Source organism: Pseudophryne corroboree, chromosome 1 (genome assembly GCF_028390025.1).
Source record: "Pseudophryne corroboree isolate aPseCor3 chromosome 1, aPseCor3.hap2, whole genome shotgun sequence".
NCBI lineage: Eukaryota > Metazoa > Chordata > Amphibia > Anura > Myobatrachidae > Pseudophryne > Pseudophryne corroboree.
Window position 1 is genome coordinate 194,765,943 of NC_086444.1, and position 25,322 is coordinate 194,791,264.

Here is a 25,322-nt window from a genome sequence, read left to right on the forward strand (position 1 = left end):
TGATAGACAGGTACTCCATTCCATCCTCCCACTTTTTTATGTATCTTCAAGTGAGACACTATCTCCTATGATTACGCCTTGACCCCTTTCTTCCGACCACCTCCTCCCCACTAGCTAAAGTTCTAAAACACTGGGAATCACATCCATACAAAATCAAACAAATTTACTCTCTCATCGTGAATATTCCCTCCGCACCATTTCACCCCAGACTTGTAGCCTCTTGGCAAGCAGATATCCCGAATGCGACTTCCTATGACCTTTTAATAGACCATCACCACCGCACCATGTCAATCTTGGGCTCTGCATATTTGCAGGAGGTCCATGTCAAATCTATCCACAGAGAGTACTTGCGACCAGTTGTCCACATATCCTGTAATCCCTAATAGATGCCCTAAATGTAAAGGGGCTAGAGCCTCATTCTACCACTGCCTCTGGAACTGTACCAGGATTCAATGCTTCTGGAACAAATTGTTTGTGTTTATAAATACCCACTTTAACATTTCGCTTAGACCTGACCCACTGGCCTGTCTTTGCATACATTTTTTCTGTTTGGAACTCGGTGGGTGGGATCAACTCACTTTTCCCTATGCTGACCATGCTGTTTACCATCTCCAAAAAAGCAATACTGAAACATTGGGTTGTCAGATCAACCCCTTCCTTACCCGAAGTTCTGAAAACTATGCTACAATACTTAGATTTTGATCGTAGATCCGCTCTACTTACGGGTTACTCTGGCCTCGCTGGGTTCTACAAAAATTGGGGTCCCTTTATGTCTACCCTTGACCAGGCCACTCAATCTATGATAACCGCAGCCTTTGAAAACCCCCACTGGAAGATGTCCAGATAACTTGGTTTCTTTTATCTGCTCTTTTCTTCGTCCTTTCTTCTCTTTTCTCACATGGATACCTTCTTCTCTCTTTCTCTACTCGCATCTTCTTCATGCCCAGCCTGTTTTTCTCTCTAACAATGCTATTATATATGTAGTAATACGACCAGTTTCGATGTATAACAATGTATAACAATGTATGACATTTTATGTTCATGGCTCCACCCCCTGAGATGGTTTTTCCTTTGATGGGCTGACAGCGCTCCCCCCCCCCCCCTCCTCTTTTCATCCTCCCCCCCCTTTCCTTCTCCATCTTCAACCCCTCTGCGCACCCCTGCTTTTGACTATACTTTTGTTGCATATTGTTATTTGACCTATGCATACCTGCAATGATTCTTTTTCCGTGATTATCCTATGTTTTGAGGGTCGTAACATCTCGGTATTGTGTGATAGTTTGTCAAACGTATATTTCTCTTGTGAAAATCCCAATAAAAATCAGTTAGTTAAAAAAAAACTGTATGTGTTTATGCAGGTTGATTTTGTTTAGCTTAGTTTAAAGATCTGAAAAAAAAAAAAAAAAAAAAATATATATATATATATATATATATATATATATATATATATATATATACACACATATATATATATACACACATATATACATACACACACATACAGGAGGGACATACTCACATACATACATTCATAATGTGGGATCCGGATGATATGCCAGCTGTCGGGATCACGGCGGTCAGGAGACCGACAGCCGGAATAGCAGCGGCGAGTGCAGTGTGTCCCCTCAAAGGCTACCTGCGTGAGCCACGCTTCGGGCCCGGTGGACCTCCATGCCACCACCCAAGTGGGGATTTCGGATGGCAGTCGGGATTCTGACTGCCGATATTTCACCGGGTGTTGGTATTCCGGCGTCGGTCTCCTGACAGCCAGGATCCCGACAACCGGCAAATTGACTGCCTCCCATATATATTTATATATTTTTTAATAGGATGTGGCAGTATATATTAAAACTGTATTTATTCTAAAAAAAAAAAACTGTCTCTCTTATGGTTTTCCAAAATACATTATTCAAAGGAAAAATACTTCCACTACAATTGAATTCATATCTCAAATCTTAATCTCAATGGAGAACATTGTAACTACCAGTATATTTTACGTAACTTTAGCTAAAATAATTAGGTTTAGCTGACTCTCTAGCTAATAACAGAAGACTTCCCTGGGGTCAAGTAGTCTTTGTGAATTCTGTTCTGCTAGATGGCACTGAGGGGGTACTTCAGATCTGGTCGCTGCTGTGCCTTTTTGCACAGCGTGCGATCAGATCTGAACTGCGCATGCGTGTGAGCAGCAATGCGCCAGCGTGTCGCACAACAGCACCGGATATCGCAAGAAGATTGACAGGAATAGGCTGTTTGCAAGGGACAACTGACCGTTTTCCAGAAGTGTCTGGAAAAAAAGCAGGCGGGATCAGGCGTTTTCAGGGAGACTGTCTGACGTCAGCTCCGGCACCGATCAGGAGGATTCAATCGCAGCAGCTAAGTCTTGGGCTATGCAGAGACTGTACAAACTGATTTTTGCACAGCTCTGCGAATGAAGCGATCGCACACTTGCACAGCATATTCCCCTCCCCCTGTAGGCGCCGACTATCTGATCGCAGGGCATCAAAAAATGCAGTCTAGCGATCAGATCTGAATTAGTTTTCATTCCTTCCCTTCAATAGGTATAAGCCTTTTATGCCTTTCCTAAAGTATAATGATGTCATGCATAAAATTTACATTGCTATGCTTAATAATGAAATTACTTGTGATTAAATTAATTGACTCCATGCCCTCATGTAATAGATAACAGTTTTCAGTGCATCGACTTCGCAATAAATAACTTTATGTTTACAGTAGGTCACACTAAATCCAATACATCTACATTCACATCTACTGTTGCTAGTGGTACAGGTTGAGTTTCCCATATCCAAATATTCTGAAATACAGAATTTTTTGAGTGAGAGTGAGGTAGTGAAACCTTTGTTTTCTGATGGCTCAGTGTACACAAACTTTGTTTAATACACAAAGTTATTAAAAATATTGTATTAAATGACCTTCAGCCTGTGTGTATAAGGTGTATATGAAACATAAATTAATTGTGTGCTTAGACTTAGGTCCCATCGCCATGATATCTCATTATGGTATGCAAAATACGGAAAAATCCGATATCCAAAATGCTTCTGGTCCCAAGCAAGGGATACTCAACCTGTAATGCCAAACATTGAACTATAAAGTTCCAAAGCCTTTAGCCTTGGTAACTCAACATATGGATTAAAAACTACTGTGTATTATAATGAGCACAGCAGCAAGTCCATAGAAAAATACAAAAAAATATGTAATTTCTTCAACATGAATGAGCCCAGGAGGAATTAATTAAATCCTTAGATGACCTGTGATATTCTATTTACAGCCTTTCAGAAAACCACATTAACTTTCTCTTGCATATGTATATTTCCACAGCCATGTTTTATCCATACTTATTTTATCCACGTTTATTGTTAAACAATTTCAATACCAACGTAATATTTACTGGTTATATAGCAAAATGGGTGTTAATGAAAACTTTTATTGCCATACTTCCAAAGATGAAAGTAATAAAATACAAAAAAGCCATTTTAATATAAGAAGTCAATTCACATTTGTTTTCTACATTTGGGTTAATGTCATAAATAAAGTTGCAACTCACTGAGTGATATTTACTAACGCATGCACAGTAACATCTGTCACCCGGGAGGAACAAGATGGACATGTTATGCTGGGTCCCATCAGTAGCAGTTGCTAAACCAGGCCCAGAGGAGGGGGTGTAAACACTTATCTGCCCACAGTGACCTGCATGTTCTTCCTATTGGTCCTCCTCTGGTGTATAGTTAGGGCAGAGGTTCTCAAACGCGGTCCTCAAGGAACCCCAATGGTCCATGTTTTAGGTATATCCATGGCTCAGCACAGATGGTTACATCAAATTGACTGAGGTGCTAATTAAGTCACCTGTGGCCAAGCATGGACACACTTAAAACCTGGACCGTTGGGGTGACTTGACGAGTTTGAGAACCACTGAGTTAGGGAAATTCCCATTGTTCAGACACTCTCCACAGCTAAAATTCAAACCTAGCCTGGCAATGCCCATCTGTGTAGAGGATCACTGGTTTGTGAAAAGTTAAATACTATTGATTAGCCTGTTAACTTGTATCTATTGTTGCACAGATCAGTATTACCTCAGTGGTACCCCCAAATGAAAATGTATTATGAATGTTATAGAGTTGGATTATCATTGGCCTGTTGTTACTTGATTGCAGTGTGTCACCAGGAATTCACTCTTGTCCCAGCATTTGTACTCTGGAAGTACTCTTGCTCCTCCCTTTTCCCACACCACAGCAGAGAGGCAAGGATCTTTCCCCCCAGACACAGACAATCTAGACCAATTATAGGCAAAAACAATTCTGTTTATTACTAAAAACTTTATCAAAGATGTTAAAGTGGGGATTTTCACTAATGCTAAATACCTCTAGTGATCTCTTCTGTGATGCAAGATCTCGCGCCTTGTATTCCACAGAGTCTGAGTCACAGGTGTGCGCAGGGGGGGGTGCCTGGTGCGCACAGGCACCCCCTAATGTCTGGCACCCTGATCTCACATGCCTGATGCAGCGATCGCCGAGCAGGTTGATTACTGTCCCCTCTGCACTGCACCCTGTCAGGACTGTATTACTGACCGGACACCTGGGTTAATCAAGGGTGCCACTGCCACCGGCTTTCAAACTCCCGGCTCCACCTCCATGTACAAAAACAGCGTGATGTGATGTGATTACGACATGCTGCTCGCACGTCCACCCGCCACACCTGCCACATGCCCACCTCTCTCCTTCTATGCTTTGCCAACGCCAGCCACTGATGAGGATCAGCTTACAGCCAGCGTTCATCTTAGGAAGACAAATTCAATACTGGCAGGCGATCGACAGCAGCTTTGACACGTCACTCGTTTTTCCAGCCGCAGCAGTACTAGTCTGCGACTGTCAGTGTCAGTGAGTGACTGACTTGTAAGTAAGCTGCTGCAGCTTGCAGGGGAAAGAGAGGGGGAGCCAGACCAGGTTGAGGAGGAGCACTGTAATTGCAGTGAGTGCCATCAGGGGTGTTTGTTTGGTGCACACCACAACATCTGACAATGTATCTGCTTTATTAGGATTGGTACAAGGGTGGATATTTTATATTGTGTTGACCGTCAATAGATGGTGCTAGACACGCCCAAAAGGCGGTGATAGACACACCCCTCCGGCGGTGCACCCCCTAATAAAATGTGCTGCGCACACCTGTGGTCTGAGTACGGATTTTTAAAGTCAGTGTCTCAGACGGTTTGTTTCATACAAGAGAACATTCAGTTCTAGCAGTGCTGTGCTCGAAGTTTGTTTTTCATAGTCCATGGTACACCACTGTACAAATGGATAGAAGGTTCAATGTTAGTATCTAAGTGGTGTTTGTTTGACCCCTCTAGAAAATCTACATTTACCCATGTACCGGTCTCTCCTCTGACCAGACACACTGCCAGCTGCCATCTCAGTTATTAAGCCCCACAGCCCTAAGCAGTAGAAATGGTCATTCTCAACAGTTAATGAGGTACAGTTAGCATGGCACAACTAGAGGGAGAGCGACGGGAGGTTTCGCACTGTGGTCACCAATACATCACCCCTGCTTCACTGGGCTGTGAGTTAAGAGGTCTCATCAGCACCTTAGTTTGAGGCTATTATCTTAAGGTACAGTATGACTCAGAGCTGCCTTGCAATCCTTACCTAGCGCTGCAAGAAGTACCAAGACTTAAGTCAGTTCCTTACCTTAACTGGAGTCACAATACTGTATATTAACATCACATGACATTTTCTATTCAATAACTGGTTTAATTGCCATGAAAAACATATGTCTTTTCAAGGCTGATTATACACTGACATTATGTTAAAAGCTGATGACAATGAACACCTCATTGACCCCAGTGCATTAATCTGAGCTACCAGCAAAACAAATGTTTAGACAGACAATGTCTAGGTCGACAGGCATTAAGTCGACACTGACAAAAGGTCGACAGGTTCAAATGGTCAACATATTTTTTATATTATTTTAAATGGGGGGGGGGGTTACACCTTTTTCATGCTTTATCATTCACATGGACTGCAATTGGGAATAGTAACCTATGCAGGGCAACTTGCCCGCAGTGTAGCGAGCCATGCAAGGGTACGTAGTACACATATTAGGGTTCCCTGTGCTATGACGGTGAAAACTACACAAAAAATATATAAAAAATGCTGGGTCAACCTTTTTTGGATCGACCACTTCCCATGTCAACCTTTTCATGTGTCGACCTTTTGACAGTATCCACCCAAGGCCTGTCAACCATATGGGGTCGACCTACACATTGTAGATCTTCTAGACCACACCCGTACAAAACATGTGCTCCAAACCGCAAGTGCAAATTCTAGTGGATATGGGGACACTGGAAAAAAAGAGCTTCTCTCCCATAACTTCTTACGAGTGTTAAAAAAATAATGGATAACATTTTTATGCCAGTGGGTAAAGATGGTTAAGATATTTTTATACTGTACATCTTGATGGCGTCCAATATTGATAATTGAAACAGTATAAATATGTGCGTACTGTAATCTACATATGCAAGCAAAAAACAAGGTTAAAATACATGAATATTCTGACCAGTTCTTAACTGTAGTTTAAAATGTCTTGTATTAATGTGGGAACGAGGACATCTTGTGGCCTGACTGCAAACTGCACATCAGCAATACACGATTGCACAAATTTATTTGGTTGTTTAATATTATTGGTATTATCATCCCCACGTTATTTAAAAGCTCCATTAAGTTTAAAACCAATTATAGAGACTTTTGTAAATTCCCTAAAGTGTAATGGACACAGACAAGTAATAATATGCATTTTGTGGGGGCATAAACTACTTAATACATAAGCTTGTTGGACAGACATATACAAATGAAATTATACAATTAAACATAAGGAGTTGCACAAAATACAAAGCTCTGTATTTGCAGAATAAATATTAATTTGGACACATGAAGACAAATGTTTCAATCAAAAGCAACATTGAGGTACTGTCATTTCAAAATTGCCAACAACATTTGTTGGTTATTCATGACACTTCCTATATTTTTCAACCCATAACAGGGTTTTTCATTTAGAAAAAAACAAAACCCTGCATTAAATCATGTGGAAAATTTTGAAAAATGTCTCTTCATTCCATTTCCTTATAGTGTTTATGAACTGGCCAGACGGGGAAGACTTTGATGGAGATTTGCCATGCCAAATTATACGGCTGTTACATATTCCCTGTTTTTAATATAGGCTGCACTTTAAGTAGCTATGTAGTGTTTTCCTAGCATTATTTAATACATTGCTAAGTAAGTGAGTGAGTGAGTGAGTGAGTAATACATTTCTGGTTTGCTGTATGTGACCCCACAGTTATGGAACCACAGTTTTGACTTAATACTTGTAATGAGCACAAAATCTGCCTAATTTTGGGCCTAATTCAGACCTGATCGCAGCAGCAAATTTGTTAGCTAATGGGCAAAACCATGTGCACTGCAGGGGAGACAGATATAACATGTGCAGAGAGAGATAGATTTGTGTGGGGTGTGTTCAAACTGAAATCTATATTGCAGTGTGAAAACAAAGCAGCCAGTATTTACCCTGCACAGAAACAAAATAACATACCCAAATCTAAAGGGCCCTACAATTTTAACAATCCGCCGCCGAGGTGCCCGACGGCGGATACGTCCGACAGTGACGGGACGAGTGAAGTGTCTTCACTCCCCCCGTCACCCGGCTCCATAGCAGAGCAGGCAACTATGGACGAGATCGTCCATATTGGCCTGCATGCACAGCCGACAGGGCACCAGCGATGAACGAGCGTGGGGCCGCGCATCGTTCATCGCTGGTGACTCCACACTCAAAGATATGAACGTTATCTCGTTCAATAATGAACGAGATTGTTCATATCTTTGAGGATTGTTGGCCAGTGTGTAGAGTCTATAACTCTCTCTGCACGTGTTATATCTGCCACACCTGCAGTGCACATGGTTTTCCCCATTAGCTAACAAATTTGCTGCTGCAATCAGGTCTGAATTAGGCCCTAATTTTGGTAAATATGGAGTTTTTGTCCCATCTTACTGTAGTTTCACTCCAACTCCAGCTAGTGTCAGATGATTCTCACAAATGAATGTGAGATAAAAGAAACAGCGATATAACAAACTCATATAATAACTCATATAATAAACTGATATAATAAACTCATGGCCAGTGAACAGCTGCATTGTAAATTCACTTTCTGTTACATAATGCGCTATATTTATTTCATCGCAAATGATGGTTTGCAAAGTTTCTGACTTACTTTTCAAACAAAACTGCAACTTGCACTAGCAGTCATCACTATGCTGGCACTTGTAGTACTACAAGCACATTGAAACACAAAAGGTGGCAAGGGCAGGCTAGGATCGATAATTTACCACAAAAAAAAAAAGTGTTAAGCTTTGTTTATTTTTGTTTTTTTATTACCCCACACACAAGACCCAGGGAGTAGTATATTTACTGTTCCAGACTAGGCTGGTAACACTACAGCTAATTTCCCTTTCTGAGGGAGGAATGGGAACACAGATTTTTATTTCCAAGCTCGTGTAAAGTTTGTTCTGAGGATCATCAGCATCACACATCTTACACCAAGGAGGGAAGAAGCAGTGACCGATACATATACTAAGATGCTGTTCCCACCTCTACATGGCTAGTAAGGTGCGTGAACACACACTTACTGTACTTGGGCTACAATAGGTTGCCCCTTTCCTCGCTGTGTCTGCTTTTTGCATATAACATACAGTATGACCAGCTCTACATAAGCAGCATGCCTTACACCAAATTACTGCAGTGATGAAAAGGACATTTTGTGCTTAAAGGTTTCACTTATGGTCACCTCTTTATGACCACCTACACATTTAACCTTTTAATTGGATATACTGTAAGAGTTGCTCCCAAATAAGGTCCTCAAGGCACCCCAACAGTCCAGGTTTTAAGGATATTTATGTTTAGGCACAGGTGACTTTGCAACGCAGACAATATTATGTAACGGTATACATACGGGAAACCAACAGACGGGATGCCGGCTGTTACTATACCGACAGCGGCATCCCATCAGCGAGCCCCTTTGCGGGCTCGCTACGCTCGCCGCGCTTTGGGCCCAGTGGCAAGCTTCGCTGGGGGGAGATTTGAGGGAGGGAATGGAGGGGCAGAAAAATAAGTTTAAAAGTGCTCACCCAGTGACAGTTATATGAAAAGTATAAAAGTATTACTTTTTTTGTGCAGTCTATATTTTATGAACTGCTTTGCAAATTGATTTTATTTAAAGATTGAGCATTGTGACTGTCTTCATCAAATAAAACTCGATTTAATAATGTTCTGTGTTTGTATTCTTAACATTTAAAATTCCAGATAATATTGGTCGTTATATAAACTACTTATCTAGATAGCTTACTGGGGATTGCTTGGTGTACATAACGGATCATTTAACTGGGGATTGTACAGTAAAATATGTCAAGGAATAACTAAAAACTTCCTCACAGTATCAGTACCAGTTTTTAGCATTTACATTTCAGACAGACCTGGCAGTATTAGCTTGGGTAAGTCTTGCTACGACATATGGTTACTTATATTTTACTAATCTCCTATTAGAGGTAATATAAAGATCTAGATATATTATATATACATATTATCATGGGTATGTTGGGTGCACTTTACTAAAAGTGCCATGATTCTTCTCTAGATAAATTATTCTGAGTGATAATCCTATTACACTGTACAAAAAAAAAAAAAGCTTTTTTAATGTTTCCTTTCTAAAAATAGTCAGTCATACTTTACTATTATGAGGTAGAAAAAAAATATTACTTGAGAATGTATTTATTAGCGCTAGTTTAACTACACTACTTGCGCTATATGTACTTCAGTAATCTAGTCATATAGTGACAAGTTTAAAAAAAAATCTGATATTTTCTTAATCCAGCATAAAATGACAGTCCTGTCAATTCAATCAAACCACAAATAAGAACACAAAACGAAACAAACTATCTCAAATAGTTACCTACAGTATACATGAAAGCACTTTCTCTTTGCTTCTCGCTTGTACTCATCTATTGAGACATCTCTACTCTCCAACAGTAGCCAGCAAGTATAGAAGCATACCACCTACCCCGAAACTTTGTTCCATTGCTGTGATGCCCTGGTGGGATCACGCAGGCCCAAATTTATCAAGCCTTAGTAAGTGATAAAGGGGCAGGTGTATTAATCTGGAGAAGGCATAAGGAAGTGATAAACCAGTGATATATGCAAGGTGATAAACACACCAGCCAATCAGATCCTAACTGTTAATTTACATATTGGAGCTGATTGGCTGGTGCCTTTATCACCTTGCACATATCACTGGTTTATCACTTCCTTATTCCTTCTCCAGGTTAATACATCTGCCCCAAAATGTGCTCGTCACTGCACGGTTGTTGTCAGGGAAGAAGTCCAGATAAGAGTCGAGAATTTGGATTTTGAATGACATGTTGCAGCCTAATTGAGGATACCCTTCTAGAAGGTTGTTGACATTCATGTATAAATGTCATATTCGTTCTTCACATGCTATCATCTAGTAACTCTTTTCACGCTGGAAGCGTTTTCACTGTTGCGCAGTTACATGTAAAATCGGCATCGATAAGGCTACTTTACATCAAATTTAATTGTGAATTCTCTAGCTCAAAATGACAAATAACACACAATTACAATTCAATTTTACAAAGTACTTTAAGATTTAATTACACAGCTGTATAAAAAAAAACCCCAAAATATTATACAAATAAAATTATACACAAAATTGAGAAAATTCCTATATAACAAATGTTCTACAAAACACTGACTTTAGCATGGAAGCTGGTCCTTAATGAAAATGGTAGAGAGGAGTCCTGCTGGGGTCAATGGTACAGAGGACTCCTGCGGGGGGCAATGGTACAGAGGACTCCTGCGGGGGGCAATGGTACAGAGGACTCCTGCGAGGGGCAATGGTACAGAGGACTCCTGCTGGGGGCAATGGTACAGAGGACTCCTGCTGGGGGCAATGGTACAGAGGACTCCTGCTGGGGGCAATGGTACAGAGGACTCCTGCTGGGGGCAATGGTACAGAGGACTCCTGCTGGGGGCAATGGTACAGAGGACACGTTTCTCATGCAGATACAGGTTTCACTTCCTAGTTAAATGTCCTCAGTCATTATGGAAATAAATTCTTCTTGATTTACTAAAAAAAGAAAAAGATAACCGCTGTTAAAATTTAATTTTGACAACATTAAGGGTGGGAGATCCAATTGCAGGTGGAGTGAGAGTTGCCGCTGTAGCGGAGTTGAAGCACCAGCAACGGCACCGCATCATGCGCCATGCTCTCAGCCTGAAGTCCAAGGTTCTATTGAGTGCGGGCGCGAGGACTTCGCCTGCAATTGGATTTCCCCCTATCTTGGTATCTCATTTGTAAAAAGGTACATGTTTAAACCTGCCCTTCACATTAGCTAATGGACAAAAACAGGATTTTGATACCTACCGGTAAATCCTTTTCTCCTAGTCCGTAGAGGATGCTGGGCTCCACTTCATGACCATGGGGTATAGACGGTTCCGCAGGAGCCATGGGCACTCTTAAGACTTTTCAATGGGTGTGAACTGGCTCCTCCCTCTATGCCCCTCCTCCAGACCTCAGTTATAGGAACTGTGCCCAGGGAGATGGACATTTCGAGGAAAGGATTTACTTTAAACTACTGGTGAGATACATACCAGCTCACACCTCAACCATGCCGCACAACACGGCATTCAACAGAACACACGCCAACAGGCATGAACCAATTACAGCAACATGCTGAAACTAATATAACACAACTTGTGTAACTCTAATAACAAAACTGCAGGTAAAGTACGCACTGGGACGGGCGCCAAGCATCCTCTACCGACTTGGAGAAAAGGATTTACCGGTAGATATCAAAATCCTGTTTTCTAATAAGTCCTAGAAGATGCTGGGGTCCACTTCATGACCATGGTGTTTATACCAAAGCTCCAGTACGGGCGGAAGAGTGCGGATGACCCTGCAGCACCGATTGACCGAACTTGAGGTCTTCATCGGCCAAGGTGTCAAACTTGTAGAATTTAGCAAATGTGTTTGACCCCGACTAAGTAGCTGCTCGGCAAAGTTGCAATGCCAAGACCCCCTGGGCAGCCGCCCAGGATGAGCTCACCTTCCTAGTGGAATGGGCCTTCACCGACGTCAGTAACGGCAATCCAGCCGTAGTATGAGCGCGCTGGATCGTACTTCTAATCCAACGCGCAATAGTCTGCTTGGAAGCAGGACACCCAATCTTGCTGAGAGCATACAGGACAAACAAAGACTCTGTTTTCCATATTCGAGCTGTTCTTGCGACATAAATCTTCAAAGCCCTAACCACATCTAGAGACTTTGACTCAGTGAACATATCAGTAACTACTGGCACCACAATAGGTTGGTTTATGTGGAAAGATGAAACCACCTTCGGAAGAAAATGTTGACGAGTCCTCAACTCTGCCCTTTCTTCATGGAAGATCAGGTAAGGGCTCTTGTGAGACAAATGCCCCCAATTCAGACACCCGCCGCGCGGATGCCAATGCCAAAAGCATCACCACTTTCCAAGTGAGAAACTTCAACTCTATCTCTTGTAGAGGTTCAAACCAATCTGATTGAAGGAACTGCAACACCATGTTAAGGTCCCATGGTGTCACTGGAGGCACAAATAGAGGCTGGATATGCAGAACCCCTTTCACGAAGGTCTGAACCTCTGGAAGAGAGGCCAATTGTTTTTGGAAGAACACTGACAACGCCTAAATCTGGACCTTGATTGATCCCAATCGTAGGCCCGCCTCCACACCAGCCTGCAGAAAATGGAGAAAACGTCCCAACTCAAACTCTTCCGTAGGAGCCTTCTTGGATTCACACCAAGACACATATTTTCTCCAAATACAGTGGTAATGTTTCGACCTTACTCCTTTCCTGGCCTGATGAGGATGACTTACTCCTTTCCTGGCCTGGTGGGGATGACTACCTTGGGAATACCCTTTCAGGCTAGGATCCGGCGCTCAACAGCCATGCCGTCAAACGTAGCCGCGGTAAGTCTTGATATACGCACGGCCCCTGCTGCAGCAGGTCCCCGCGAAGAGGAAGAGACAGAGGATCTTCTATGAGCAACTCCTGAAGATCTGGGTACCAAGCCCTCCTTGGCCAGTCTGGGACAATGAAGATTGCTCGAACTCTTGTTCTTCTTATGATCCTGAGCACTTTTGGGATCAGCGGAAGTGGAGGGAAGACATACACCGACCGGAGCACCCACTGGGCCACTAGCGCATCCACTGCTATTGCTTGAGGGTCTCTCGACCTGAAACAATATTTCTGAAGCTTCTTGTTGAGACAAGATGCCATCATGTCTACTTGAGGAACTCCCCAAAGACTTGTCACCTTTTGAAGACTTCTTGGTGTAGGCCCCACTCTCCTGGAAGGAGATCGTGTCTGCTGAGGAAGTCTGCTTCCCAGTTGTCTACTCCCGGAATGAAAATTGCCAATAGAGCCTTTACATGTCTTTCTGCCCAGAGGAGGATTTTCGTCACCTCTGCCATTGCCGCTCTGCTTTTCGTTCCACCTTGCCTGTTTATGTACGCGACTGTTGTTACATTGTCCGACTGGATCTGCACGGGATGATCTTGAAGATGTACCGCTTGTTGAAGGCCATTGTAAATGGCTCTCAATTCCAGCACGTTTATGTGAAGGCAGGCTTCCTGACTTGACCATTTTCCCTGGAAGCTTTCTCCCTGAGTGACAGCTTCCCAGCCTCGGAGACTTGCATCCGTGGTTACCAGGAGCCAGTCCTGAATCCCGAACCTGCGTCCCTCTAGTAGGTGGGATCCCGACCACTTGTCCAACAGGTCCCATTGGAATACCCTGGCATGGAACCTGCCAAACTGTATGGCCTCGTAGGCCGCCACCATCTTCCCCAACAACCGAATGCACTGATGGATCAACACACTCGATGGTTTCAATATCTGTTTTACCATTTTCTTGATTTCCAGAGCCTTTTCCACCGGAAGAAATACTCTCTGAACTTCTGTGTCCAGAATCATCCCGAGAAAAGACAATCTTGTCGTCTGTTCCAACTGTGACTTTGGATAATTTATGATCCAACCGTGTTGTTGGAGTATTGACAGGGAAAGTGTGATGTTTGTAACAAGTGCTCCATGGATCTCGCCTTTATCAGGAGATCATCTAGATAAGGAATTATATGGACTCATTTTTGACGCAGGAGAACCATCATCTCCGCCATCACCTTGGTGAATACCCTCGGCGCCGTGGAGAGACCGAAAGAAATTAGAAAAAGAATGGAAATATTTCTGAAAGCGAAAGAAATATTTCCATTCTTTTTCTAATTTCTTACATAGGTGCACTCTCATTGGCGTACTGATCATATAAATTCTCTACTATCATACCACGATGCCAATGCCCGATCTCGTCCGATCTTGGAATCCAAACAGCGTTGGGCCGGGTTAGTACCGGGAGAGGAGACTTCCTGCGAATACCTGGTGTTGTAGAGCAGGAATTATTTTCCTTTCTATGTGAGTTGTGACGCCAACAGCAGTATCACCACTAATTCTCGTTCTTACGATTTTTCTCTACTGTAGTTTTGCGCCCAGTTTCTATCAATAATTGTGATATCTGTCATCAAGTCAGGCTTCGAATGTTGGTGACCATTAATCCCTAATTCTAAGTAGCCCTATTGGGACGTACTTCTCAATATTTTCATGACCACTCCTCGGTCCCATTAAATCAGATATTCTGTACTTGTTATGCACACCAGTGCCTGCAGGAATGTACTGGTGTTTGAACTGTTATGCAAAACAAATGGACTCACAGACAGACTGGGGAATATGACATAACGTACACAGAAAGTGATAGGGTAACAAAATACACACAAAGTGAACAGAGAAGCCCAGAGGCTAAGGAACTGGGTGTCTCCCTTGTATTAGTAATGCTCAGATTAGAAAAGCAAGATGTTGTGTTTTAATACGTAGAGAACCCGAAATGCTGTTGCTAAGGGCAACAGCAAAACCCTAAAGGGTTACCAACGGGTGTGGCAGTAAACTCCTTGGTCAGAGATGGAATGATAGACACAAGGAGAGTCTCCACAATCCTAATTCTCACTTGCAGTGCACAGGTTCAGCTTACTGCCACTAAACTGACCCCTGACACCTAGCACAGTGAGACAGGATTAGACAGGCAAGTCTTAGAATACAGCCGCAAACTTGCTAAGTTCACAGAGTAGTAACAGAACCCCAGCAAGCTAAACGACTGACTCCAGTCTTACTGCTAGGTCTGGATTGGCAGAGTGTAATACCAAATCCCCAGGCCTATTTGCAGTAAGCAACAAACAAATACAAAGCTACACAGTACTGGCTAACTTTCAGGAACTGACTAACCAACAAAGATTCAGCAGCATCTGCTTACCCTAAGAAGAGGCCTTATAAAGCAGGTGCTGTCCACGCCCCACTCAGACCTCACAGACTGTGAGCACAAAAACCAGCACCGGATCCCCTACCGTGCACAGAGCCTGTAACCACTGCACAGCAAAAGACCCGAACCGGAGTATCAGCTGCGCTCAGGTTACTCTGCTAGCACTTGTCTCCCGGTTGCCATGACGACGTGGCAGCACAGGGCAGGAGACCCTAACAGTACCCCCCCTCTGACGAGGGGTCAAAGAACCCCTACCACCGGGTTTATCGGGGAACTGCGAGAAGAAAGAGCGTATCAGTCTGGGGGCATGAAGATCACAACTGCGCACCCACGACCGCTCCTCCGGGCCATACCCCTTCCAGTGCACCAAAAATGACAGCCGACCCCGAACCACCTTGGAGTCAAGAATCCTTTCAACAACAAACTCCCTCTGGCCACGTATCAGAAGAGGGGAAGGTCTTCCACTGGAAGAAGGATTACTAATCGCCCGTTTTAAAAGGGAACAATGAAATGTTTTATTGATACCCAAAGAACGGGGCAGATCTAACTGAAATGCCACCGGATTGATAACCCTGGTGATCTTATAAGGGCCGATGAACCGGGGGCCTAACTTATGAGATGGCTGTCTCAACTTCAAATTCTTGGTAGACAACCAGACGAAGTCTCCTAATTTGAAGCTGCAGGGTCTTTTCCGCTTATCAAAAACCCTTTTGGTCACTAATGACACAGACACAAGGGCTTTCTTCACTTTCCGCCAAATACCTCTAAGGACCGAAACCACAGAGGAACCATCAGGCGTGGAGTCCAGGGGGTCAAAAGAATTGGCCTTAGGATGATGCCCATACACACAAAGGAAGGGAGAGATCCCTGTAGCAAAGTGAGCCGCGTTGTTATAGGCAAACTCCGCCATGGACAGATGAGCAACCCAGTCAGTCTGACACTTGGAGACATAACACCTGAGGAACTGCTCCAAGGACTGGTTCACCCTTTCAGTCTGCCCATTAGACTGCGGATGGTAGCCTGACGACAAGCTGACAGAAATCTGGAGATCGGAACAAAATGCCCTCCAGAATTTGGCCACAAACTGGGATCCGCGGTCAGAGACCACATAAAGTGGCAACCCGTGGAGACGCACAACATGCAGCATAAATAATTCAGACAGGCGTCTGGCCGATGGCAGCCCAACCAGTGGAACGAAGTGCGCCATCTTCGAAAACCTGTCAACGACAACCCAGATGGCTGTCATCCCCGAGGATTTGGGCAAGTCCACCACAAAATCCATTGAAATGTGGGTCCATGGCTTAGATGGGATAGAGAGTGGATGTAATGGGCCAACAGGAACCCCTCTAGGAGTCTTATTTCGGGCACAGATGTCACATGCCCGAACCCACTGATCCACATCCTTAGCCACCGAGGGCCACCACACCGCCCTAGATAGCAACTCCCGAGTTCTGGCAATACCCGGGTGACCTGCCGACTTCTTGGCATGGAATTCCAGGAACACTCGCTGTCTTAACCTAGGAGGCACAAACAAAAGACCTACCGGAAGGTCTGGAGGAGCCTGCTCCTGTGCTCTAAGGACTAATGATAAGAGGTCCTGGGTAATGCCCACTTTAATACATGATGGGGAAACAATGGGCAACGGCTCCTCGGTGGTCTCCTGGATTGGAGCAAAACTCCGTGAGAGCGCATCAGCCTTGATGTTTTTTGACCCAGGGCGATATGTTATCAAAAAATTAAAGCGAGCAAAAAACAAAGCCCATCGTGCCTGCCTGGCATTGAGACGCTTCGCTGACTCTAAATATGCCAGATTCTTATGGTCAGTGAGAATTGAGACCACAAACTTAGCCCCCTCAAGCCAGTGTCTCCACTCCTCGAGTGCATCCTTAATAGCCAACAATTCCCGGTTACCCACGTCATAATTCATCTCGGCAGGCGAAAATTTACGGGAAAAGTAAGCACAGGGATGAAGGCGATTATCAGACACTCCCATCTGAGAAAGCACTGCCCCAATACCCATCTCAGAGGCATCCACCTCCACCACAAAAGGACGCTCTGGATCTGGGTGTCGCAGCACCTTGGCCGAAACAAATGCCCTTTTGAGACGGGCAAAAGCCGCTTTAGCCTCACAAGACCAGTGAGCAACATCCGCCCCTTTCTTAGTGAGTGCCACCAAGGGCGCCACTATAGACGAAAATCCAGCGATAAATCGTCTATAAAAAATTGCAAAGCCCAGGAAACGCTGAAGCGCCTTCAAACTAGTGGGCTGCACCCAATCCAGGACTGCCTGTACCTTGGAACCCTCCATTTGGAAACCTTCTGGGGAGATAATATATCCTAGAAATGCGATTTGCTGAACTTCAAATTCGCACTTCTCCAGCTTCGCCCCAAGCCGGTGGTCTCTGAGTTTCTGGAGGACTAAGCGTACATGCTTCCGATGTTCCTCCAGGGAATGGGAGAAGATTAGGATGTCATCTAAGTATACAACTAAGAATCTATCCAAATATTCCCTGAGCACATCATTCATGAAATCCTGGAAGACTGCCGGGGCATTACAGAGCCCAAAAGGCATCACCAAATATTCATAATGCCCTGAGTGGGTATTAAAGGCAGTCTTCCATTCATCCCCCTCTCTTATTCGGATTAGATTGTACGCACCGCGTAGGTCAATCTTAGAAAAAATGGTGGCAGTACGAAGCTGGTCAAACAAGACCGAAATGAGAGGCAGTGGGTATGAGTTTTTAATCGTGATACGGTTCAATTCCCTGAAGTCGATGCAGGGTCGCAACGAACCGTCCTTTTTACCCACGAAGAAGAACCCCGACCCAACTGGAGACTGTGAAGGTCTGATAAATCCCTTAGCCAAGTTCTCCTGAATGTACTCTGCCATAGCCTGAGTCTCAGGACGTGACAGGGAGTACAACCTGCTCTTGGGAAGCTTAGCATTTGGCAACAAATCAATGGCACAGTCATAGGGGCGATGGGGAGGTAGTACCTCTGCAACTTTTTTGGAGAACACGTCCGCAAAATCTGCATAACACCCTGGCAATCCTGGCAAACTTAGCTGCGAGAGCCTGACTGGAAGGCTCAAGCAACTCCTGAAACAATCAGTACCCCAACTAAGAATCTCCCCAGAGACCCAGTCAAATTGAGGATTGTGGGCCCTTAACCAGGGTAACCCCAACACCAATGGGGCAAAAGTACAGACAGTCACATAAAAGGACAATTTTTCAGAGTGTGTGGCTCCAATAAACAAAGAAATCTGGCTAGTGCAAGAGGTAATTTTACCCTGGGATAATGGTTCCCCGTTTAACCCACAAATCTCAATTTCCGATGCCAAGGGTACTAAGGGAACAGAGTGTTTCAGGGCGAATTGGCGGTCCATAAAAACCCCGTCGGCCCCACTGTCCACAAAGGCCTCAGTCTTGACAGTTTGACCGAGGATCTTCAAGGTCACCGGAATGATAAAAGTCTTCTTGGGAAATTCTGACTTCTGGCCTGACAGGATATTTCCCATCACCCTCAGGCCCTGAAGTTTTCCGGCTTTTCTGGGCATGATACTACCACATGACCTTTATTCCCACAGTACAAACACAACCCCTGCTGTCTCCTCCGCGTCTTCTCACGCGAGGAGAGGCGGGTAGCCCCAATCTGCATAGGCTCCTCAGTGTCTGAGGTTCCCTTGGGAAGGAAGGAAATCTCAGTCTCCCTTTCAAGCCTACGCTCTCTCAGCCGTCTATCCACCCGGATGGATAACTGCATGAGCTGATCCAAGCTATCAGGCAAGGGATATTGTACCAGTTGGTCCTTTATCTGGTTAGAAAGACCTCTTCGGTACTGGTGTCTCAGGGCTGGGTCATTCCACTGGGTATCATGGGCCAACCTCCGAAACTCCGTACAGTAAACCTCAACTGGCCTTCGCCCTTGCTTAAGGATCGAAATCTGAGCCTCGGCTGAGGCCGTCTTGTCAGGGTCATCATACAACATGCCCAGTGCCGTAAAAAAAGCATCAACACTTTTAAGCGACGGACAGTCAGGCTGCAACCCATATGCCCAGACCTGTGGGTCTCCTTGTAGCAAGGAAATCACTATGCCCACCCGCTGAATCTCCGACCCAGAAGACTGAGGCCTAAGCCGGAAGTATAGCTTGCAGCTCTCCTTGAAACAAAAGAACTGCGAGCGATCTCCAGAAAAACGATCCGGGAGATTTACTTTCGGCTCCTTAACCCCTGCAGGTGCTGCTGCTGCGGGAGCTCCGCCAGCAGCCTGGGAGGTGTGCATTTTAATGGACAAATCATTAAATTGTCGAGTCAGGACCTGCACCTGATCGACCACCTGTTGCAACGTATTTTGAGGGGTATGCTCCATATTCCCACAAAATTTCAACAGGAGTATTAGGCTGCTGAATATGTTATGCACACCAGTGCCTGCAGGAATGTACTGGTGTTTGAACTGTTATGCAAAACAAATGGACTCACAGACAGACTGGGGAATATGACATAACGTACACAGAAGGTGATAGGGTAACAAAATACACACAAAGTGAACAGAGAAGCCCAGAGGCTAAGGAACTGGGTGTCTCCCTTGTATTAGTAATGCTCAGATGAGAAAAGCAAGATGTTGTGTTTTAATACGTAGAGAACCCGAAATGCTGTTGCTAAGGGCAACAGCAAAACCCTAAAGGGTTACCAACGGGTGTGGCAGTAAACTCCTTGGTCAGAGATGGAATGATAGACACAAGGAGAGTCTCCACAATCCTAATTCTCACTTGCAGTGCACAGGTTCAGCTTACTGCCACTAAACTGACCCCTGACACCTAGCACAGTGAGACAGGATTAGACAGTCAAGTCTTAGAATACAGCCGCAAACTTGCTAAGTTCACAGAGTAGTAACAGAACCCCAGCAAGCTAAACGACTGACTCCAGTCTTACTGCTAGGTCTGGATTGGCAGAGTGTAATACCAAATCCCCAGGCCTATTTGCAGTAAGCAACAAACAAATACAAAGCTACACAGTACTGGCTAACTTTCAGGAACTGACTAACCAACAAAGATTCAGCAGCATCTGCTTACCCTAAGAAGAGGCCTTATAAAGCAGGTGCTGTCCACGCCCCACTCAGACCTCACAGACTGTGAGCACAAAAACCAGCACCGGATCCCCTACCGTGCACAGAGCCTGTAACCACTGCACAGCAAAAGACCCGAACCGGAGTATCAGCTGCGCTCAGGTTACTCTGCTAGCACTTGTCTCCCGGTTGCCATGACGACGTGGCAGCACAGGGCAGGAGACCCTAACAGTACTGGTCAGGGGAAATGGGGGTAAGACAATTAAGTGTCTACAACCTTTCCAATCACCTATTGTGAAAAAATAGTCCAGAACATTTTACATTTTTCGTCCATAATATCTTTATTTCACATGGATCATTTATATGGGTAATTACGTTTTAAACTTTAACATTAAAAATTATGTTTTAAACATTTCCTCTCATATATCATAGGAATTTTCCTCCATTTCTAAAGAGTGCGCCCACACAAGAGCCTTCTTTCTCTCCCTTTGATAGTACATGTACTTCCTGGCTCTGGGCACACCACCAATTAGGACAGAGTTAAGAAAAAAATGATAGTTTTTTCTTCCCAAATTATAAGGGTTTAATTGTCCGATTTTGGTTTTCACAAACTATTACTGTATCAATTTGACCGGTGCCCGATCACCCTTTGTCTAGTCACAAGTGGAAATCACTGCCCTCAGTGATTCCATTTTGAACTTGAATCGTTTCAAGTAGAGATTCAGATTTTTCAGGTTTAGGATCGGTCTGACCGAGCCGCCCGGCTTCGGAACTACAAAAAGGCTTGAATAAAACCCCTCCCCTTGTTGTGAAAAAAAGGTACCAGGACTATGACCTGATCCTGACATAATTTTTGGATTGCCGCTGTTACTGCTTCCCTTTCTGGAAGAGAAGCTGGCAAGGTCGATTTGAAAAATCGGCATGGGGGAACGTCTTGAAACTCCAGCTTGTATACCTGGGACACTATTTGCAACACCCAGGGATCCAGGCCAGACAGAATCCAACCTTGGCTGAACAGTTTGAGACGTGCCCCCACCCGAGCGGCCTCCCGCAAAGGAGCCCCAGCGTCATGCTGAAGATTTGGCAGAAGTAGGGGTAGACTTCTGCTCCTGGGAACCTGAAGCTGCTGTGGACTTCTTTCCCTTTCCCCTTCCCCTACCCGCAAAGAAGGGGGAACCTCTCGCTTTTTTATATTTATTGGGCCGGAAGGACTGCATGTGCGGGGGATATGTCTTTTTTGCCGATGCAGGCGCAGAGGGCAAAAATGTCGACTTACCTGCGGTAGCCGCCGAGACTAACGCATCCAGTCCATCACCAAATAAGGCCTCACCTTTATATGGGAGAGCCTCCATATTTCTTTTGGAATCTGCATCCGCGTTCCACTGGCGAATCCACAACGCCCGCCGAGCCGATACTGCCATGGTAGCGGCTTGTGAACTCAAGAGTCTAATATCTTTCATCGCTTCTAGCATGTATGCGGCAGCGTCTTTGATATACCCTAACTTAAGGAGTATCTCATCTTTATCAATCGTGTCAATTTCTGATGACTCGCTTTCTGACCATTTTTCAATAGCGCGACTCACCCATGCGCAAGCAATTGTGGGCCTGAGCAGCGTACCATTGGCAACATAAATGGTTTTCAATGTAGTTTCCATCTTTCGGTCTGCCGGCTCTTTTAGTGAAGACGTGCCAGGTGCAGGGAGAATTACCTTCTTTGTCAACCTGGACAGTGCACTGTCTAACACAGGGGGTGACTCCCATTTTTTCCTGTCCTCCACCGGGAAAGGATAAGCTATCTGAATTCTCTTGGGAATACGAAATTTATTTTCGGGATTCACCCACATCCCTTCAAAGAATGTATTAAGCTCGTGGGAAGGAGGGAAAGTGACCTTAGATTTCTTTTCTTTATAGAAATAAGCCTTCTCCTGAGGTACAGAAGTGGCTTTCGTGACTCCCAGAACTTCCCTTATAGCCACAATCATATATTGTATATTTTTTGCCAATTTATGATCTATTTCTCTGGAGTCACTACCGAAAACACAAGAATCAGTGTCCGTGTCGGTATCAGTATTCACAATATTCGCAAATGGTCTCTTAGGTGACCAAGAGGGGTCGCCTGCGGATGGAAGAACAGAGCCCTGAAAAATCACATCCTCCACAGATTTTCTCCAGCACTCAGCATGAGATTCAGACTTATCTAATCTCCTATTGATATGATGCATACTATCACGTATTTCTTTCACCCATGCAGGCTCTTGGTGTGCCGGCAGCGCCACCACATTACACTTCTGTGTCCCTAAAATGGTTTCCTCCGGGGAGGAACTCCCTGCCTCTGACATGTCTTACACACGTGTACAAAACACACACGGACACACTGGGACTTATAGGGGACAGACCCACAGTAAAATCTGTCAGAGGGACACAGTTTAGGAGCAGCCAGTTCATAACCCCAGCGCCAGTATCTAATGCCTGTGAACACAGAATGCCCACTGACATGCAGCGCTTTTTACACAGTAAAACACACTTGTAAAGCACCAAATTCGCTTGTGCCCCCCCTGTTTTGCACCCTGATACTTGTAGTCAGAAGTGAAGGAGGATTAGCGATGTCTCTGCAGCCTGAGGATAGAAAATGGCACTGAGCAGTGTGCTAGCTGCCTGACGAAGAAGCTCTGCCCTTTTTGCCTCAGAAACTTTTCAGAATATTTATACTGGCGGGGGTAGGGCTGTGCCTGGGCATCTTCTGCCCCCTTTTTGCCAGTTTAAAATAAGAATTTACTTACCGATAATTCTATTTCTCGTAGTCCGTAGTGGATGCTGGGAACTCCGTAAGGACCATGGGGAATAGCGGCTCCGCAGGAGACTGGGCACAAAAGAAAAGCTTTAGGACTACCTGGTGTGCACTGGCTCCTCCCCCTATGACCCTCCTCCAAGCCTCAGTTAGGATACTGTGCCCGGACGAGCGTACACAATAAGGAAGGATTTTGAATCCCGGGTAAGACTCATACCAGCCACACCAATCACACCGTACAACTTGTGATATGAACCCAGTTAACAGCATGATAACAGAGGAGCCTCTGGATAGATGGCTCACAACAACAATAACCCGATTTGTTAACAATAACTATGTACAAGTATTGCAGATAATCCGCACTTGGGATGGGCGCCCAGCATCCACTACGGACTACGAGAAATAGAATTATCGGTAAGTAAATTCTTATTTTCTCTGACGTCCTAGTGGATGCTGGGAACTCCGTAAGGACCATGGGGATTATACCAAAGCTCCCAAACGGGCGGGAGAGTGCGGATGACTCTGCAGCACCGAGTGAGAAAACTCCAGGTCCTCCTCAGCCAGAGTGTCAAATTTGTAAAATTTCACAAAAGTATTTGACCCTGACCAAGTAGCAGCTCGGCAAAGTTGTAAAGCCGAGACCCCTCGGGCAGCCGCCCAAGATGAGCCCACCTTCCTTGTGGAGTGGGCTTTTACAGATTTTGGCTGTGGCAGGCCTGCCACAGAATGCGCAAGCTGAATTGTACTACAAATCCAGCGAGCAATAGTCTGCTTAGAAGCAGGAGCACCCAGCTTGTGGGTGCGTACAGGATAAATAGCGAGTCAGATTTTCTGACTCCAGCCGTCCTGGAAACATATATTTTCAGGGCCCTGACAACGTCCAGCAACTTGGAGTCCTCCAAGTCTTTAGTAGCCGCAGGTACCACAATAGGCTGGTTCAGATGAAACGCTGAAACCACCTTTGGGAGAAATTGAGGACGAGTCCTCAATTCTGCCCTGTCCGTATGAAAAATCAGGTAAGGGCTTTTACAGGATAAAGCCGCCAATTCTGACACACGCCTGGCTGAAGCCAGGGCCAACAGCATGACCACTTTCCATGTGAGATATTTTAAGTCCACAGTGTTGAGTGGTTCAAACCAATGTGATTTTAGGAAACCCAAAACAACATTCAGATCCCAGGGTGCCACTGGAGGCACAAAAGGAGGCTGTATATGTAGCACTCCCTTAACAAACGTCTGGACTTCAGGCACTGAAGCCAGTTCTCTCTGAAAGAAAATCGACAGGGCCGAAATCTGGACCTTAATGGATCCTAATTTTAGGCCCATAGACACTCCTGCTTGCAGGAAATGCAGGAATCGACCCAGTTGAAATTCCTCTGTCGGGGCCTTTTTGGCCTCGCACCACGCAACATATTTCCGCCAGATGCGGTGATAATGCTTTGCGGTTACATCCTTTCTGGCTTTTATCAAAGTAGGGATGACTTCGTCTGGAATGCCTTTTTCCTTTAGGATCCGGCGTTCAACCGCCATGCCGTCAAACGCAGCCGCGGTAAGTCTTGGAACAGACAGGGTCCCTGCTGGAGCAGGTCCCTTCTCAGAGGTAGAGGCCACGGGTCCTCTGTGAGCATTTCTTGAAGTTCCGGGTACCAAGTCCTTCTTGGCCAATCCGGAGCCACGAGAATAGTTCTTACTCCTCCCCGCCGTATAATCCTCAGCACCTTGGGTATGAGAGGCAGAGGAGGGAACACATACACTGACTGGTACACCCACGGTGTTACCAGAGCGTCCACAGCTATTGCTTGAGGGTCCCTTGACCTGGCGCAATACCTGTCCAGTTGAGGCGGGACGCCATCATGTCCACCTTTGGTTTTTCCCAACGGTTTACAATCATGTGGAAGACTTCTGGGTGAAGTCCCCACTCTCCCGGGTGGAGGTCGTGCCTGCTGAGGAAGTCTGCTTCCCAGTTGTCCACTCCCGGAATGAACACTGCTGACAGTGCTATCACATG

The 25,322-nt window shown here is 45.0% G+C and overlaps 1 protein-coding gene and 1 pseudogene across 2 annotated transcripts in view; one reads left to right on the forward strand and one right to left on the reverse strand.

The window, feature by feature from the left end:
• The window catches only part of CETN3 (centrin 3), a 79,015-nt gene that overhangs the window by 19,046 nt on the left and 34,647 nt on the right, over nucleotides 1-25,322 (reverse strand). Inside the window, exon 5 of one of the 2 annotated variants that reach the window (XM_063963997.1) lies at nucleotides 10,689-11,194. The exons of the other annotated variant lie outside the window; for it this stretch is intronic. Within the exon in view, the coding sequence (XP_063820067.1) occupies nucleotides 11,151-11,194 (44 nt within the window). The 3' untranslated portion in view covers nucleotides 10,689-11,150. Of the gene's footprint in view, nucleotides 1-10,688; nucleotides 11,195-25,322 lie in introns of those variants that run through there. 2 annotated transcript variants of the gene reach the window in all.
• On the forward strand, nucleotides 14,429-14,547 carry LOC134936782 (5S ribosomal RNA; annotated as a pseudogene).